Here is a 20,739-nt window from a genome sequence, read left to right as displayed (position 1 = left end):
TAATCATATTAAAGTTGAGACAAAAGAACAGGTATTGGAAACTGCATAAAAAACATAAGTATTTGTACTACAAACAACAGGCTCGAAAAATCTAACAAAAATTAAAGGCGGAAATAAAGGAATAACGTATTTAAGCCAACATTAAAAGGATCCGAAACAGTTATGGACTTTTGTAAACTCTAAAAGGAAGACATCTAGAATTCTCGGAAGATTAACCTGTGACGATTAAGTTTTTGATAATCCCCAGGGTATCGTGAACCAGTTTGCCTCGTACTTCAATAGTGTATGCAAACCAGGTTACCAAGTTAAATTCTAATTACTATGAAAATTCTATACGTGAAAATGAAATATATAATCAAAGACTATTTCGGATGAGGATATCTTAGAAGCAGCAAGAAAATAGATAACCAACCTCACATTGGGAATAGGCAACGTGCTGGTATTTATAGTAAATGACTATACATATACAGGGTGTTAGGGAATGCTTGCAACAAAATTTGAAGGTAGGCTCCTGAAGAAGAGAACAACAAAAAATGCTAGTAACACTTTTTTCAAAGGTTAATAGTTTTTTCTAAAAAGCGTATCGAAAAATCAGTCCCCACATTTTGAGAACTGCCGACGTTGTCTTTTTTTTTCTAAGGTAGTTGTGAAAATTCTGGAACTAAGATGATTATTTCCTTAGAAACGATTAAATCTAATTTGTCAAAAATTGACAAAAATGTCACATTTACATCAATACAATAAACACCTTTGAGTTTTAAAGTGTTTGATTCGGACGTTTAACGAAATAGACGCAGTTCCGACACGCTAATAAGGGTACCAACGTGGTTGTTAACGGAAATTTCAGAAAACACCACAAACGGCCTTTGAAAACCTGCAGCGATACCAGAAAGAGGGGGTTTTGCGTTTTTCCCCTGAAAAAAATCCCGAAGGAAAACACTAGAAAGATTAGGAAAATCTATCTTTCAGCAGTGTGGTAAATGAAATGTTGAAATAGTTCGTCAACTCAAGCGCAATAGCGCTCCCAGTTGATCTAATACTACGGCAAAAAGGAACAACTCATGGCACCCAACCTCGTGATAAAACTTTTCATCCTCCTCACTACCCTTCGACTTGATTAGTACAGACCCCTGTTGTTCGATCTTGAAAAAAGCGGCTATGGTTAACTGTTTGATGAACAAATGAGGACGCTCCACCCAAGATTCGGAGGAGTCTGTAGGACCTAAGTTCGTCGGTCCATATTTCCGAGTCCGGTCTGATCACTCGCCTAATGTGGTCCACTAATGTAGCAGCGGAACGGTTGGGAATGTAGGACAACTAACTCCGCTTGTTGATCGTTCGTATACCACTCGTTATGAAAATTGCAACAAAATAATTTGCCGCTTGTAGGTAAAAATCCGAACTTATACAATGTACATGAGGCTCCTGGGCAAGAACAAGATGAGCAAACAATCCCGGCGCAAGCCGTGTACGCGAAAGTGAACCGTAGCAAGGAACACTTACTACTGAAATGACAGAAAAACTCATTTTATACGCACTTTCATTTGCCCTTTGTACGATAACTGTTGGGTTTCCTGCCAATTCCCTCATCTTAAACTGTGTTTAGTATCCTCTTTGTAATGGAAGTGATTTCATTATTGATAATAAAAAGGTACCCTTAGAGTACCGAAATCATAGAACGCTTAAGGTATTTTCTTTGTTACTTCTTAATGGTTAACCATATACTAAGACCCGATTTATAGAAAGCGAAGTTAAAGTTAATTCGCGATTAACTTTTAATTGAGGTCCGTTGCGAGGCAACGCGCATGTTTGGACCAATCACGAGCTCATATTCCACATTTTAATTCTCTGTTAAACTAATCGAGGATTAAATATTTAACACGCTGTTCTATAAACCGGCCCTTAATGTTCTTGTTTTTAAGAATTTTTTTAATATTAAGAAATAAAAAAAGATCCTAGAAATAGTCTAAGCAGTTGAAATATTCTCAAAAATCAGGTAAAAATTGGTGTTAAACACTGCTTAGCACTCCAACGTCCAACATTATCTTTTTATTTTGCGATTGTCCAGCAGTTATCTTTTCTTAATAAATTTATATTCTACTTTTGCTTTGCGGAAAAAGGTAGAATACATAGTTTATCAACAAATACAAGAAATGTATTGTATAAGTTAAAAACTTTGTTCAAAATCTTCCAACGATTTTAAAATTTAAGCCAATTTGTTAAATACAGTTTTCAACACAAAGAAAAATAACCTTTAATTACAATAATAAACAAACAAAACGAATAAGCGAAAATAAAAAACAAAAAACGCAAAAACAAAACAAGAAAATTAAAGCAGATGTTGGAAGTGAGCACCATTTGCACGAATACAAGCTTCTGCTCTCTTGAGTAATGAGTTACTGACTCTATTTAATTCTTCAGGATCGTTTCGAATCCGTTCTGCGGCCATCATAACTCTTGCTTCTAAATCTTCTAAATTATTAACTGGAATTCGATAAACAATTGATTTCATATAACCCCATAAGTAGTAATCACAACTGTTAAGATCGGGAGAACGGGGTGGCCAAGCGATGGGTCCACCTCATCCAATCCATCTCTCACCATAAACATTCGTCAGGAATTGTCGCACTTGTAAACTAAAATGCGCAGGAGCACCATCGTGCATAAAGTACATCCTTCGTCGAATGTCTAAAGGTACATCTTCCAATAACAATGGCAAATGTGTTTCCAAAAAATGAAAGTAATTGTCTCCGTTCAGTCTTTCCGGTAGAACATATGGTCCTATCATTTGATTACCTATTATTCCGGCCCAAATGTTTAATGAAAAACGTTGTTGAAAGTGCGTCTCGTAAATCGCGTGAGGATTGGCATCTGCCCAGCGGTGAGTATTATGAAAATTAAGTATTCCATCCCTAGTAAAACAGCATTCATCTGTCATCAGTATGGAAGAAAGAAATCCGGGAGTTTCATTATTGCTGTTCACTATCCATCGGCAAAAGTTTTGTCTAGGAATGAAATCGTTCGGACTTAAACTCTGGACCCGCTGGAGGTGGTACGGATACAAAAGAGATTCTCGTAGCGTTCTCCACACAGTCCAGTGACTAACACCTACTTCTCGAGCAATTTCACGCGTACTAGCTGACGGGTCTTCTTCAACACGATTGATAATGTGCTCTTCAATGTTGACCATATCTGGATCTCGACCTCGTCCAATCTCCTGATTTTTAGGTAAAACTGATCCTGTCTCCCGCAACCTTCTATCCACGGCTGAAAAGGTTTCGCGATACGGTTGTCGACGCCCAGGAAAACGTTCAGCATACCGTCTTGCTGCAGCTCTAGCATTGCCTCCACACTCCCCATAAACAAAATGCATGTCTACATATTCTTCTATGCTGTATTCTGGCATTTTTTCTCAATGAGTATTACTGACAATGACAGTTATAAATCTAACAATAATATTTGAAACAATTTGAACAATGTTAGTGTATCTTGGTAACTAAGCAACGATGCTTTTTTTTAACGATTCCCTTGATAGATAGAAAGCAGATTGCCATTCCTAATTCGTTGCTAAGTAACAATAGAAATTTTAATAATGGAACGTATTATTGAAAAATTGGCCTCCATGCAGTTCCAAAACGGTGTGATACTTATTTTTAAGGCGATTTAAAAGAAAAACTATACATTTTTGAAAAAAGTTGTACATAGATTTTAGATTCCTTTTTTTGTAATGCCTTTGCTCTGAAAGTTTGTTGCAAGCATTTCCTAACACCCTGTATAGCATGCTTTTAAGCTGCTCTCTCACATTTATTTAATCTATCATTTAAATCAGTTGCTTCCCCAAAAAGCTGGAAAATAGGAAAAGTAAATCTTATATACAATAGTGATTGTAAATTAGACGTACCTAAAGAATTATAGACCTACCTATTGCTATAGTTCCAAAAATTGCTAAATTATTGCAGTGTATAATATACAAATATGTTAATAACCACTTGTCACAGTTGGTGTCTGATGCACAGTATGGTTATGTAATTCCATCTGCACTAACCTGTATTCATTTACCCAAAATATCTTGCAAGATCTTGATTTAAAACTACAAGTAGATGTAGTTTACACGGACTGTCCAAGCCTTCGACGAGATGAATCACGATAAACTTGGTTCGTTTGGCATAAATAATAAATAATTTGGTAAAGTTGTTTAATACTATCTTAGCAAATCAAAAGCAGTATGTGGAATACCTGGGCTATAAGTCACCCTTATATGATTGCACAAGTGGTATGTGTCAAGGGTCAAACTTGGGACCAGTACTCTGTGTTATTTTTAGAAATGATTTAGATTTCCATTTGAGGGCGGATAATGATTGTTACTTGTTACAAAATATTATTGAAGCCTTTGTACTTTGGTGTAAGCAAAATAGATTACTGATTAATATGAGTAAATGTTAGGTTATGAGTTTATCGAGAAAAGTGAATATTATACTCATTGTTTAATTAAATACATCATGAATGATTCTCAACTAATTTTTATGAGCAAGCGCTCTTAAGTGTTGTACTTGATACGGCTCTTTCATTTGTCCCTCATACTAATTACTTACATTTGTAATAAGACCGCCAAAATATTGGGATTCATAGTTAAAACACTAAAGAATTTGTTAATATTGATTCTCAACTGTTGTATGCATCCTATGTTAGATTTGTACTGGAATATTGTGCCGTCGTTTGAACTCGTTTTTATATAATGCACATCATTTCTTTGGAAAGATTCAGAAACTTTTGTTTAAACATGTTTACTTCAAAATTCATGGCTGTTACCCCGTTCGGAACTTCTTGTATCAGGAATGACTTATGGAGTGTAATCTGGTACCACTACAAACTAGACGGGAATACTAATCTATTGCATGGTACCTTTGAAGACAGTAACCTATTGCATCAAATCCAATTGAATGTCTCTCGAACAAATATCAGGCGTTTCAGAACATTTACGTATAGTGTAACTCATAACAATGAACATATGCATTTACAATTAGTTAACCTGTGCAGATTTTGGAACAATATTAAGTTCGCACTTGATATATTTGTCACTAGTCAGCAAGGATTTATACAGTTTTGTAAATCTGTATTTTTTAATGAATGATATTTTTTTATCTAGTTTTTGTCCTCTTTTATTTTGTACTAACTGTTTTCGTTATACTGCTCTTTTGGGTAATGCCCGTTCGCAATAATTTAATATTATTATTATTATTATAAGTGACTGGCTTTTGCCCAGGAGGAACTCGTCAGACTCGGGAAATCCACAAAAAATCTGCCATTTTCAGAAGGAAAATAAAAGAACTCGTATCCCCTTCTAATGTGGTTAAGGCCAGGGTCGAAAACAATGAAGATGGATAACTGAGGCATAAATGCCGGCATTCGCCTATTACCTGCATAGTACTACTGTAACAAGTGCATTTGTACGAGTGCACGTGCAACCCCAAAAAGGTCATTGTCGCGAGCTGATTTGTCTCGGCTGTTCATCATGGGTCGAAATTCTTGTTAACGACCCCTTAAAAATCACTTCTTCCGAACCTTCCCAGAAAAACCCAACAAATAGATCCATATACTTCCTTTGTCCCATCTAGCTATATCCTGTCCTCTCTGCATGTGGCACTGAACCCTCGGGTTAACTTTATAGTACCACATGTCCGATCTTTTCCGAGGGAGTCGTTAAAAAAGTAAATTGAGTTTCAAGCGTGCCTAGCCCTTTTGTCGAATTTCAAGAAACGGCACAGTTTTATGGCGACCATGATGGATGGGGACAGAGGCAGAGAAGGGCTTTGTTTGAGGGATCCCGTTATCGAAATGGCGTGATGCGATTCCTCACTTTGTAAATAATTGTGTACAGATGTTTTGAGAAAACAAAAGGTTGGAAATTCGGATGGATGACGGACATAGATCTAGCCTACCACAGGTGGAATAAAGTTTGCAGTTCCACCTGTGAGAAACAGCCGAGTCACAAGTAAAAGAACGTTTGATGGGTTCGAGATCTATGTCTGGCTATCCTAGTTAAGTCGCGAGCCAATGGCCACTCCAAAAAGCTGTTCGATAGAGTTATTTCATACGGTAATTGCTATTGTTAGGGAATTTTTGATAGGAATATGTAAATCGACGGCGATTTGGGTGTTTTGCTGGTATAGACGAGAGAGAACGAGAAAGCACTTCTTTCCAACACAGGGGATTTCATCCCATTGGTTTTTCTTTGTTAGCCCCTTTGACGCCGGGTGGAGTCTCCACTCTGGGCGAAATTATAAAAGAGTAGTTTGGTCAATTTTTGTCAGTTCTCTGGTCGGGATTTTGTAGTGTGCAACTCGTTCCTTCTCGTCGCGTTATTTGTTTTAAATTTTGCTTCAAAGTGTCTTAGTGTACATTTTTGGTTCAGTGTTAAACTTTCATTTGCGTTATTTTCTAAATTTGTGGAAGTCACCGCGAGCGGTGATCCACTTGTTCATTTTGGTTTTCTTGTGTAAATTTTTGATTAATTCATTAGTGTGTGTAAATAAATAAGGGTGACCGATTTTCAACTAAGTTGGACTTTCTTTTTGCGGACTTTGCGGCCAACCCTTCCGTTAAAATAATAGTGCATTGAAACAGCGGTACTAGTGAGTGACTCCGTGCCCTCGAGCAGCGAAAAGGGAAGTTTCGAAAGGTAAGAGAATTCCCATTTTTCTGTGATGTGTGATTAACACTTCTCAGGTAGAAGACCAGATAAAAACACGCTACCCGATTAAAGATAATTTAATTTTTCAAAATATTATTTTTTTTTTATATAACTCACGCCCCAGCCTTGTTAGGCTGGTTACACTACTATACTAATGGAGAAATCCATGAAAAGGTCAGACGATACCCGGATTCGAACACAGAACGTCCCCAACGCTAGCCAGACGCACAGAGCACTTGGCCACCTAGCTCCATATCGTATTATTGATAATAATTAATCGTATTGATTAAATAGATGTTTCCTACCACACTCAAAAGCTCGGCAATTTTGTTACATCCGTCCCCTCTGGATCATAAACTTGTCCCCATTGGGGCCGGATTGGGGCGACTGGAGTTGATGCCTCCTCGATAAATTAACAACGAATATGTCGATGATACACGGGCGACAATTTTATGATGGACTTCGTCAAGGGGACTGGTGAGCAATCGACTTGGTATGAACTATCGTAAATACAGTCCGCCAAATAGTGAACATTGACTTTCAACATAGGTTGTCACACTCTTCAGTTATGTCTTAAATCGTTCAAATTCGACCCGACTTATCTCTTTCTTTGAATTTGCAGACGGCTTTATTCACCTATTATATCTGTTCCAGTGACAGAGTGCATCCTTTCGTGGGGTAAACTTCTAATGAAAATATTTTAAGTCTGTGTTTTCTGGATCGCGGTATAGGCTTCACGTCGAGTGAGGTGCAATGATTTCAGAAGTACCGTATCGGTCGACGCTACACTCCGGCTCAATGGAACTGATTAGCTGTTGTACCCTCCTTGCGTTGATAACTACTTACTTAGATATCGCTTAGTATGATCTCGGGGCAACCGTAATTGAATGGATACGTTCTATCAGGTTTCGCCACCAAAGCGGAACTGGTGCTTCTTGAGATTTGGTTGTGTCAACAGTGATGAGGACGACGAACGTCGTGTTTAATCTGCGTCCCACGATATGTACTTCACCGTCGCCGTGATGTTTTAATACACTTTACTTTTTTCTATATTGAGAATTGTACAAATCGTGTTCATTTCTACGACAGATATCGCTCCGTTTTCCTTTTTTATTTGGAATAGTTCTCGTAAAGTTGTTAGTTCTCTTCAGGAGCGACGTCTCCAAGATAGTCTCAAAATCGTATTTTTGAACTGCGCAAGCAGAATCCAGAAGCTGGTTAAAGGTGACTAGTTTGCTTTGGTGCACTTTGTCTCAAATTTTGTGTCGCAAAAGAATAGATAACATTTGTTGCCAATTTTTATCGAGATCTTCTAACACATACATACACGGAATCTAGCTGTGGATTACCAAAAATTTCCAAGATAACACAGCCAACATAAATTTTGCAACCGCGGCGTGTTTTCTGTTCCGTAGAAGTATAGTGCAAGATTTACTGTAGTTGTTTCTGAGTGATGTGACGCGCCATTTATTGGTATAGTGTCAGGATTCGCGGTACCTAGACGGTGGGGTGAGAACGACAGATCGCTCACGTCGCGGGCACTGTGTGTACTATGAAGGACGAAATTCTGTTCAGCCACACAAACAAAATTAAAGAAATAGTTTACGTAAGTACTTTGAGTAATATAAAAATGTTTGTACCCCCTTGGGGGCAGTAAAATAAAAGAAAAGAATATAAGAAAAACCTTTTATTTTTCAACGTAATCCCCGTCAAGTTCAATGCATTTGGTCCACCTATGTTCAAGTGCTCTTATTCCACCCCTATAAGCCCTTTCGTCCAACTGGTCAAATACTTGTTTGTGGCAGAAATCACATCTTCAACGGACTTGGTATTTCTTTCCAGCATGAAATTTTTTCAAGTTTGGAAATAAACTAAAGTCCGAGGGGGCTAAGACAGGCCAGTAGGGGGCATGGGGTACCAATTCAAACCGCAACTCATTAATTTTTGCCATCACAGTAACTTATTTGTGGCAGGGTGTATTATCCTGATGAGACAAAATTTTTTTGTTTGCTAATCCGGGTCGCTTTTTTTAATTTTGTCTTTTAGCTTATCAAGTAGGGTTGCATAGTATGCTCCGTTAATTATTTCAACTCTTTGGAGATAATCCACCAAAGAATGCCTTTGACATCCCAAAAAAACCAAAGCTAAAACTTTTCCGCAACTGCAATGAATTCCCATCCCGTACGAGCCGTACCGAGTTTGGCCTTGCCTAGCCCGACAGAAATCCGCTCTCTAGTTATAACACTTGGTCATGGCCTCCTGAGCAGATTAGTATGTAACGAATTTAATGCATCTATATATTTTTTACTTCTTGAACGTATGCTAAGCTTTATTATAATTTCGTAATTATTTTGTTGTCCGATAAAATTTATAACGTTCTTGCAAGGACACGTATATTAGTTTGGTTAGATGTAGTACAATACTAATAACAACATTACTATATTCCCAAATTTTCGAGAAAATGGACTGAGCCGCTCCTGAACTGATCAATAAAATAAATTCATCATCATCCATTATTTGTTTTGAATCACCCTGTATAAGCAAATCTAAAAAAAAATTATCACACTGACGGTAACCTCTGCTCAGTTTCAAAGCATGCGATGTTGCTGTTTCAAAATTAAATTTCAAAATGTTTGTTATACAATTTTGAACTTTTTTCCAAAAAACTGGATGTGTCGGGTAAAAACTCAACTCGTAAATTGCACGTGTAGGATTATGTTATTGTATATAATTTTAAACCTACTTACTACGTATAATTTTGCAATAATGTCGTCACATTGTTTGTGGGGGTAATTATAAAAGTTTGGTTAGAGTTTTACGATCTACACGATATTCATCTATGAAATGATAAAATAAAATGTGCCAACAATCCGGTCACAGACGTCTGTCTATCGGTCTGTCTAACGTATGTCTGGATTTTTATTAAACAAGTAATCTCCGAAACTACTGGACCGATTGTTGTCAACTTTTATATGTAGATATGTATATTATGAATATCATGTAGATGGTAAAACTCTAACCAAACTTTGTCTAATCGTCGCCACCAATAATGTGACGACGTCACCCCAAAATTGTACATAGTAAATGGGTTTTAAATTGTAAAAAATAACATAGTCCTTCACATGTAGTTTACGACTCCGTGTTGAGTTTTTACCCGAAACGTCCAGATTCTTGGAAAAAAATCAAAATTATTAAAACAACATTTTGAAATTTAATTTTGAGTCCGCGAAACCGAACGCTTTGAAATTTTGAGGCATTATATATTTTTAATCAAAGTAAGTATATTTGCTTATCCTCTCCAACGTTGGTTCAAAAATTTATAGTTTTTCGAAAATGCTGGATATGTTTCATTATACATTAGGTGCGAGGGAAGTTCTGTCGAAACAACGTTGGACTAATTTTTTATTCTGCCTTTCTTCTTTCTTTTTGAGTCTCTCAGTTTTCTTTTTTTCTTCCTTCTGTTCTGATTTTTGTCCTATTAATCTGTTTTTCTAACTCCTTTTCGTAAGGAGATGCGTCTTCCCCTTTTTCCGTGTCAATATTTGACTTCTTGCTGTTGCAGGCATTGTTGGATTTATTAACTGAAGATGGGGTGAGATGTGGTACCCCACTGGATATTTTTAGAAAACAAAAATTATAATAACATTGTACAGTGAAAACGAATTTGAAGAAATGCTCACTTTTAATCTTTGTTTTTCATACATTCCCCGAAGACATTGTTAGGATCATGTGTGCATGCTCGTCCACCCCCAATGGGAGAGGGATGAAGAGAGCGGAACGCTAGGTACGACCGGGGGATTTTGCATGTAGACGTCACAGAATAAACTTGTGTTTAAGTTTTACCCCTTTTTTCATTTCTTTACGGCTCGTGAAAACGCTCACGAGTCCAACATAAAATGGTCCTTCGAGCCGGATAAATAAGCATAACGGTGTGCTACGAATTCGTGCAACACGCGAGTAAGTGCAAAAAATCAACGCATCACTCCTAGCCACTCCAGGGGAAAATCATCAGCCCAACCTAGTGGACAAGAAAACATCAACACATCAAGTATACGAGGTCTCAGGTCAGTTCCTTGTTTCCTATCCTATTATTCATGTTTTGTCATAATCAATTACTCGTCAGTTCGTTTCCTCATAATGTTGGACGATATTAAAACTTTAATAGCCAAACGGGCTGCTCTCAAAACGCGTTTGACAAAGTTTAACAATTTCATAGCAGACCCTCGAAACGTTAAAAAGGCAATAGAATTAAAAAGGCGGTTAGCATCAATCGAACCTTGCTTACGCGAATATCAAGACATTGAAGTGCAAATATCCACTGTGGACGAAATACAAGTCAAGGACGACGAAGCAACCGAATTCGAAAATAAATATTTTGAAGCTGTGAGTAATGCAGAAAGCTTAATCCAAGCTGCCGGGGCTTTGGAGTCAGTACCTAACTCGAATTCGTCATCAAACCGTAACGAAACGCTTCCGGTCAAGCTACCTGAAATTTGTTTGCCCACGTTTGATGGGTCCTTTACTGAATGGCTTAGTTTTCGAGATTCTTTTCAATCTTTAATTAATAATAATACCAGTTTAAATGCCATTCAAAAGTTTCACTACTTAAAAGGTACTTTATCGGGCGAAGCACAAAAAACAATTAGCCATTTGACACCGTCCACCGATAATTACGCGGCAGCATGGGCGTTACTCGTGGAAAGGTATGAAAATAACCGACTGATCAGTCAGCATCACGTGCGCTCGTTATTTTCATTGCCCAACATTAATCCAAAGGATTCTGCATCGCTCAGAACCCTTTTGCAAATAGTCAATTCGAATCTTAAGGCATTAGAGGGAATTGGACGTCCCGTACATCAATGGGATGATCTTCTTATTCATTTAATTTCTTGTAAATTTGATCACGGCACAACTATTGCATGGGAAGGTACATTGTCCAAAGACATTCCCACAACAACAAGCATTCTTGAATTTCTGACACAACGTTGTCAAATGTTCGAATCATTTGAAGCGACATTTCTTAGTAATAAATTTAACGTTCCAAATAAACCCAAATTTCCGTTCAATGCTAAGTACAATAAGCCATCCAGTCATATCGTAAACAGAAACGAACATAGTCAAATATCTTGCAATTACTGCAAACAATCGCATACTATCTTTTTTTGTCAGAGTTTCCTAGGTCTTAACGTGGATCGCAGATTAAATGAAATAAAAAAACGACATTTATGCACGAATTGCCTACGTAGCGGACATACACTCGAGACCTGCAACGCCGGCAATTGTAAAAAATGCAATAGACGTCATAATACTCTTTTGCACATAGAATCGCAGCCACAACCCTCTTCAAGTACAATGAGCAATTGTGCACAAATTTTAAGCAAAAATGTAATTTTATCAACCACACAAGTTTTGGCGACAGGTGCTAATAACAAAGGCATAAAATTTCGTAGTTTGCTAGATAATGGTTCAGTCTCAAATTTTATTACCGAGCGAGCTGTACAAAAATTGGGGTTAAAAACTATACACAAAATCAATTTACCCCTGATAGGAATTGCATGCAAATCTTCTATTATTAGTAAAGCAGTCAGTGTAAAAATTTCATCAATTTCCAATTCATTCAAGGCCTACTTGGACTTCTTAATTGTTCCCGAAATCACGGGTAACGTACCTGCGCAATCATTTACACCATTGCAAAATCTACCCACCAATATCAAATTAGCCGATCCGTTTTATAATAAGTCACTAGCCGTTGACCTCTTGATAGGGAACGAAATATTTTGGGACATACTTTGCATTGGTCAGTTCCGAATTAACAAAAATGGCCCGACATTACAAAAAACCCAGTTCGGTTGGGTAATTGGAGGCGTTCTAAATCAGTTTAATTCATCAAATAACTTAACCTCATGTAACCTTTCAAATATTTCGTTAGATAAACAAATTATAAAGTTCTGGGAAGTAGAAAATTTACCTGAAAAATCAGACAGTTCAAGCGTAAACAACACCTGCGAAGTACATTTCAAGGAAACCTTTACAAGGGATGCAACTAGTGGTAGGTTTATTGTAAAGCTCCCATTGATAAACGAACCGCCTTGCTTGGGTATTTCCAAAGAAAGAGCTTTGAGGCTATTTTACAACCTTGAGAAACGCTTTTCAAAGGACCGGAACTTATTTCAGCAGTACTCGAAATTTATGAGGGTCTATCTAGCACTGGGGCACATGACCGAAATACCGAATGTGAACCCGACAATTCCGGTTATTTTTTAAGCCATCATCCGGTCCACAACGAATCGTCAACGACCACCAAATTGCGGGTTGTTTTCAATGCGTCCATGAAAACTGATAACAATAAATCCATAAATGATAATCTATTAGTCGGCCCTAATCTCCAACAAGATCTGTTCAGCATTTTAATTAGATTTAGGATTCATAAAGTAGTCGTTTGTGCGGACTTAAAAAAGATGTATCGTCAAATACTTTTACATCCAGACCATCGTAAGTATCAAAAAATATTTTGGCGAAATGATTCAGGCGAGGATATCAAGGTTTACCAACTGAACACGGTCACATATGGATTTGCTAGTTCGTCATATCTAGCAACGAGATGTGTGCATGAACTAGCTAATCTAGAAATGCAAAATTTTCCGGAAGCAGCAACCATTACTTTACGTGACATGTACGTGGACGATTTGATCTATGGCTCATCCAATGTTGCGGACGCGGCACAATTACTAAATGATATCAAGCAAATTTTAATTAAGGCAGGTTTTGAGTTACACAAAATAAGTTCCAATTATTCATGTGATTTCGGTTTTGACGAGGAACTTCAACAACAAGAGCAGATTTCTTTAGACAAACAAAATACCATTAAAACATTAGGCTTATTCTGGGATAATAATAATGACATAATTAAGTACTCCTCCACTCACTCGAAAAATCCAAGAATTAACAAAATTACTAAACGCGGCATTTTAAGCACGATCGCTCATATTTTCGATCCGTTGGGATTAGCGGCACCTGTAGTCATAACTGCTAAAATTATTTTACAAAAATTATGGTCACTAAAACTAGATTGGGACGAAAGTTTACCTATTGAATTACACACAATGTGGTGCGAATTTCTAGAAACCTTTTCACAGCTTAACCAGGTAGCGGTACCGCGCCGAGCTATTTGCGATTATCAACAAGTCGAAATCCACGGATTTTGCGATGCAAGTCAACTTGCATACGGGGCATGTGTTTATTTGAGATCTCAAGGTCCGGACGGTACTTATCAAAGCCATATTTTGTGCTCAAAAAACAAGGTGGCTCCCTTACAATCATTAACCATTCCCCGATTAGAACTGTGCGGAGCTCTGCTTTTGGCCAAATTGGTATATAAGGTAACCAAATCTTTATCTAATTTTCAAATCCGTAATTATTATTATTGGACCGATTCTACAATTGTATTGGCATGGCTCCGTACAGAACCCGCCTTATTAAAATCTTTCGCTTCCCACAGAGTCTCAGAAATTCAGTCTCTAGCCCCTTATAACAATTGGTACCACATTCCATCAAATCAAAACCCTGCGGACATTCTGTCGCGTGGCGACACTCCGCGTCATTTGATGTCTTCAGATTTGTGGTGGCACGGCCCTAGTTTTTTAACAACGCCACACATACCATATATACAAGAAGTCCCCTCAGGCACTAATTTACCAGAAATGAAACCAAAATGTTGTTTAATAGTGCAAAGGGTCACTAAACATTGTTCCCTTTGGTCTAAGTTTTCAAATTTTGACAAATTGTTAAGAATTACCGCTCTCGTGCGTCGTTTCATTTTTAATTTAAAAAACAAACATAATAAAAAATTGGGCGCTGTAACTTGCAGCGAACTACGAGAGGCCCATAGCTTAATAATAACACAAGTTCAATCCGAAGCCTTTCACATCGATATTCACAATATCAAAAAACATAATCAGGTTGCCAATAACAGTAAAATAAAAAACTTAAGCCCCTTCATTGACTCTTCTGGGTTAGTAAGAGTTGGAGGTAGATTAGCATACTCCAACATTCATAACGATCGGAAATACCCTCTATTGCTGCCGAAACAGCATTTCATTACAAATCTAATTATTAAGAAATATCATGTCGAAAATTTGCACATCGGTTGTCAAGGTACTTTAGCAGCAGTACGCCAACGATATTGGCCTGTTTCAGCCAAAAACGCGGTTAAATTAGTCATTTTCAATTGCCTAAGGTGTTATCGATGCAAACCAATTTCATATGAACAATTGATGGCTGATCTCCCGGTAACACGAGTAACTCCATCGCGGCCATTTACAGTAACTGGTGTTGATTATGCAGGGCCATTCACACTAAAAAACGGCCATGGAAGGACGGTAAAAACAATAAAGGGTTACATCGCCGTCTTTGTGTGCTTCGCTACCAAAGCAGTGCATATAGAGCTTGTGTGTGACTGCACGTCAAATTCATTTTTGAATGCATTAAAGCGGTTTCTCTCCCGTAGAGGTAAACCAAGTCAGATTCATTCTGACAACGGAACGACTTTCGTAGGCAGTAACCGGCATTTAAAAGAGTTATATCAATTATTCCAAACAAAATCATTTAAAGATGTGGTAGTAGGCAATCTTTCAAATTTAGGCATTATTTGGAATTTTATTCCTCCAAACGCCCCCCACATGGGCGGTTTATGGGAGGCTGCTGTAAAGTCAATTAAAGGGCACATTAGACGAGTTTTAAATAATACTTTGCTGAACTATGAGGAAATGAATACCGTGTTGATTATGATAGAGGCATGTCTAAACTCCAGACCTCTCACCCCATTATCAAATGACCCGAACGACCTCGTCGCAATACTCCGGCCCATTTTCTAATCGGCGGTCCGCTGACCGCTCCGGTAGAGGAAGACCTGAGGGACCTTCCGACCAATCGCTTAATCCGCTTCCAGCTTCTGGAGAAGATGAGACAAGATGTGTGGAAACGGTGGTCCAACGAGTACCTGCATCAGTTACAAACCAGGTACAAGTGGAGGAACGTTCCAGCATTGAAGCCCGCCAAGGGGGACCTGGTGGTAGTCCGCGAGGCCAGCACTCCGCCACAACAGTGGCCTTTAGGGCGAATCGAGGAGCTACACCCGGGAAAGGACGGACAGTGTCGTGTAGTGACGATCAAAACAATGCGGGGAGTGTTTAAAAGACCATTAACGAAAATTTGCGTTTTGCCCATGGACTCTAACAAGGACTGTTGTGAGTGAAAACAGGGCGCAATCAATTTAGTCGTGTTATGTGCGCAATCAATTTGTTTGCGAATGGACTCATATATGTTCCACTTATGTCAACGTTAATATGTACTTTATTTATACATTTCATATAATATTTCTAAGTATCTGTACCTATTTGTAATCAATTGTTATATCCTGAATTGTAATCTTCCATTAAATTCAGCAGGGGGAGCTATGTTAGGATCATGTGCGCATGCTCGTCCACCCCCAATGGGAGAGGGATGAAGAGAGCGGAACGCTAGGTACGACCGGGGGATTTTGCATGTAGACGTCACAGAATAAACTTGTGTTTAAGTTTTACCCCTTTTTTCATTTCTTTACGGCTCGTGAAAACGCTCACGAGTCCAACAGACATTTACACCAAATCCTTTGATACCTTTGAATGAAATAGTTCAACAATATAAGCATACTCGTCAGAACAGATTTTTTCTCAATTGAAATGCAGTGTCATGTCCCACTTCAGTGGTTCTCAAGTGTCTCAAGGGGAAGAGTTGTAGGGCGTTTGACTGCTTATTGCGTTGCGCTAAAATGTTTTGTTGAGTTCCTCGTCTTGCTCCATCCTCCCCTACATATTTTTTTAAATAAAATTCTTTTATTTTATATTTATAGTCATTTGTCTATTTACCCGACGATTTTTGTGTTGGTAAAACGATATTTTACCAACTCTTATGTCATTTTACCTATACTGAAGTCATTTTGCAATTTTTGAAATTCTCTCTCATATTTCTCTTCCTATTTAGTGGGAGTAAGCTCGCGTTTACTCTTGACGCTTCTAAAGCTACTTCCTGGGCACTATTACATTTGATCGCTCGCGTTCATTTAAAAAATTCGTGTTAAAAACTAACACAATCATAGAATATTAATCAGTCATTGGTAAGTTGAATATACAGTTCACCACTGCAAAACACAGTTTAAAAAATAAATTACAAACGAAAGATAAGTTTAGCCAAGAAGCGAGCAAGTTGGGTAATTTTACAAGTGGGTACATTTTCGTTTCCTTACGAGTGGAATACATAATTTTATTTTTTACCTCTTTAGTTTTTGTCATTAATTTTTTGTAATTTTATTGTAATTTATTTTAACCTCTTTATAACATAAACAAGAAAGATAGTAATCTTAGCAAAAACTACAGTAGTTAAAATTTTTTGTTAATTAAAATTCCAGCCCATAATTAGAAGTCAGTCTCATACATTGTTTAGACAGTGGTAGTTTCTTTCAATATTATCGTGAATTATGAGATTATGACATCTTTGAGAATTATAGCAGAATTCTTGCATATTTAATCTTGTTATGTCAATAATACTAATACGAATATTTATATAGTAGTAGTTTCCACGAGCTCTCCCAATTCCCTAAAACTTTGACTATCTGACATCATTTTTAAAAAATATTGACAAAAAGCCCCTGCAAACTAATTTTCAGTTATAATATAATAACAATAACCCGAATGTTTGTTGCACTGAAAACTGCACGAGTGTAAAAGTTGCTCAAAATTATCGATATAATTGTGATGCACACAATATATTCAGCAGACTATTGCACGAACAAACATATTGAAAATACTTTTAAAATAATTTACGAAGTAGTTTGATGTGCGATACTATAGCTATTATAACGAAGCAACGTAAATAGGGCTAGTGTACAATTATAGATAGCAATATGCATAGTGTGCAATTACCCCGTAATTATATGCTGATTGGTTGAATTTAAAAATATTGACACGTTTGATTGACGTCATGTGACATGTAAGTGCAATATCGACAAAATAAAAAAGTATGAGTGCACTTTTCTCTTTTTTTTTTTTTTTAATAGGGAACTTTAATTTTTAGGTTTCATAACAACAAGTATTATGGTGGTGAGTATTTATAAAATGTAAAACAAAGTGACTTTAAACGAAAAGCAACAGACTAATATCTACATATATATACTTACAGAGAGAGAGACCTTCACACGTGTACGTCTTGATAAACATATACGAATTGTTACCTAATTTCAAAATGCACTCAAGAGACCTCAAAACACGTAAATGTCGACAAATAAAATTTTACCTTATTATTGCTTATATTATACTACAAGAAAATGCCTTGTAATTAATGATTAAAAAATTGCTGTTACATTTATGAATACTGTTCCCTTCACAAAAAATGCGTCGCGTTTATTTTCACAAAGGATGAAAATTCCGTGGACACGAATTAATTTTATCCTTTTATATTAAAGAGAAAATTAATCACAATCAACTTGAGAAAATCTAAAATCTGTTAACTTCTCGTTAAAAAGTATTTCATGTCCACGAATAAAAAAGCGACAATAAAACATTTACGAGTATTGTTTACATATTCGCTGACAACATGATGGATTATGGACGTGGACGAAAATTAATTAGAGCTGGTATCGACTAATTTCTTCAAAAATGCCCAACAATTTATTGCGATTAATTAATTAGGAAATGCTGTAACGTTAATTTCGCAATGTTACATTTTTTGCTCGGTGAAATTTTCTAAAACGATCAATCAAACTGAAATCTACTTACTTTACGAAATTAAGTATTTCCACTCAAACGCAACATAAAACAAGGCACTACAAACAGATTCACAACTATTTAGACTATCAAACAGGAAGTTAAGTAAGTAATTAAAGTTTACGCTAAAGGAGACTCAACGGAATTATAATGATGACACGTAAGAAATATTCCTGCGGATTTATTTCAGCTCCGCATTTGGGTCGCTTATTTGCCTTGACGTTAAATCAAAAAACAGAATACTAATGAGTACTCATCCACCATCAAATTAATTTAAAATACGCATAATTCATATTTGATATCGATGTACAATAACAATTTTACCCAAGGAAAATACGTGATATTTTGAAAGATAATAATAGAAAACTGATGCCGGAATTGATTTATTTATATTTTAACTATTGATTGATTCATACACCTATATGATGCTTCTGTAATTTGTTAAACAAGGACTGGACATTAATTAAAAATAAACCTCCCACACATAAACGCAAAACTTTTTCCATTTTAAATTATTAGGTATTTCTTTTACTGCATTGAACGAAATCTTAATTTAGACATTTAACGTTTAACATATATAGTTTTTAAAATTGAAGAAACTCGAAGTAAATATTTTAGAACATAATGGTAGCTAATATGTTATGAAAATAATCGTTAACCAGTGCCATTAATTCATTAAACGCCCCTTTGTAGTGTAACAGAGTCGCTACCTCAAACGCCTGTAACGACAGCATTCCACGTCATTTGTCGAGGTAACGATTAAACACCAATCTAACTTATTCGTCTGGTTTATCACAATATAATTAAAATTCGAGGCTAGAATTATTACTAACAACCCTTAGCTTGAAGTTTTTCATCGTTTTTTTACCTTATTTGCATCTGAGCATAACCTTCGACCAATTTTTATAATTACTTATGCAAGGTCTATCAAAAAATTAATGAATGAACCTATCTATTTTATTGATCAAATCAAAAACGGCTCATCCCATTTTCCTGAAAATTTACAACTTCAGACCAACGATTTTTATTTAACACCTGAACGTGCTTGCCACAATCGCATTCTAAACGTTCTTTTTTCAAAATTTAGTCTGAGAAATATTCAAGAAAGAGTCATAGCGAAGTTGTTTTGCTTTAATTGTAAACATAATTTTTAAGCATGCCCTTAGAATACGAGTGCAGCGAGCGTTTTCAGGTCTTCCCAAATTTAGTGATGACAACTAGTTTTAATATCCACATTTTTGTAGATGATAAATACATTTTAGGTAAAGCAACCTAATTATTATTTTAGACAAATTAACTACCTAATCCAGAATACTATGCCTTTTGGTTCATGTTGAAGAGTCACATTTTAAGGAAGACATATTTTGAGCATATAACATTTAGTCAATATAAAGTAGTTAGTCAAGTACACAGTTAAGCATTTATGGTAATAGCAAGAAAACTTTTAAAATAATTAATTCCTGTATTCTTAACTATTTTTAAAGTCCATAGATTATTCCAACTTGAGTTAGCAGTATATAAAACTCATTAGCTGTATTGTCAGTTGGTAAAAACGTATCGATTTTCTAATCATATACCTACCTACAGTTCATAAAGTCTTTGCACCTGTTGTAAATCTATTATATTTTTAATCTCCATAATTTTAAATTATATTTTTCTGATATTTATCATGTCGTATTTCAGAATCCATTTTTAGTTTTTTGACGGTAGTAGATGTACCCATTACTTCAACTTTATACTTGAAGCAAAATTATTCAGTTTTTCATTTATCATAATAAATAATTAACTGCGTGTAGGATCAACCACATTGTTCGACGTAGAAATGCGCTTTGTTGAACACTAAATGAATTTGACCACTTCTTTAAAAGACAAAAAGTGATTTAGATAAAAGTAAAACAGGTCATATAAATCCACCTTTCACTTATTGAAAATTACAACAGAACACATAAATGTAAATACAGTACATTTGTTTTCATAAACTGATCCGTGTAAACTTTAAATTCATGTAACAAAAACTTTATAAAATTTTCATATTCTAGGTCACACAATACATCAAAACCCTGAAGTTTTTGCAGAATTAATTATCATACTTGCTACAGTTGGTAAGTCCAAAAGTTCGATAACTCAACTAACACTGAAATCGGGGAGACAAAATTCCAGTCATGCTCTTAAGTTAAGATCTAGCCAATATTACATGTACTATCCGCTTATAAAGTTCTATTTACAGGAGGTGTTCGATTTAGTTGTGAC

At 36.3% G+C, this 20,739-nt stretch overlaps 2 protein-coding genes across 6 annotated transcripts in view; one reads left to right on the top strand and one right to left on the bottom strand.

The window, feature by feature from the left end:
• The window catches only part of LOC135122012 (metabotropic glycine receptor), a 166,225-nt gene that overhangs the window by 130,011 nt on the left and 15,475 nt on the right, over positions 1-20,739 (bottom strand). The window lies entirely within an intron of this gene.
• Positions 8,858-19,252, top strand: LOC135145126 (uncharacterized). Its single transcript, XM_064077238.1, has 10 exons — positions 8,858-8,962; positions 10,254-10,283; positions 10,415-10,475; positions 10,681-10,755; positions 10,815-12,788; positions 12,848-15,483; positions 15,639-15,936; positions 17,801-17,826; positions 18,575-18,594; positions 19,183-19,252. The coding sequence occupies exons 1-10, from the start codon at positions 8,858-8,860 to the stop codon at positions 19,250-19,252; spliced, it is 5,295 nt and encodes a 1,764-aa protein (XP_063933308.1).

Source organism: Zophobas morio, unplaced genomic scaffold (genome assembly GCF_036711695.1).
Source record: "Zophobas morio isolate AGI-343-1 ecotype UQ-CSIRO unplaced genomic scaffold, CSIRO_AGI_Zmor_V1 ptg000005l, whole genome shotgun sequence".
NCBI classification, from domain to species: Eukaryota; Metazoa; Arthropoda; class Insecta; order Coleoptera; family Tenebrionidae; genus Zophobas; species Zophobas morio.
Note: the sequence above shows the minus strand (reverse complement) of the source record. Positions and strands in the feature narration are given on the sequence as shown.

Excerpts from the sequence above, each read along its gene's own strand:
- LOC135145126 (XM_064077238.1), top strand. The coding sequence starts at position 8,858 with ATGAATTCCCATCCCGTACGAGCCGTACCGAGTTTGGCCTTGCCTAGC. Across the intron at positions 10,284-10,414 it reads ATTTATTAACTGAAGATGGG|GATCATGTGTGCATGCTCGT; the intron begins GTGAGATGTGGT and ends AGACATTGTTAG. Across the intron at positions 10,756-10,814 it reads TCAAGTATACGAGGTCTCAG|TTCGTTTCCTCATAATGTTG; the intron begins GTCAGTTCCTTG and ends ATTACTCGTCAG.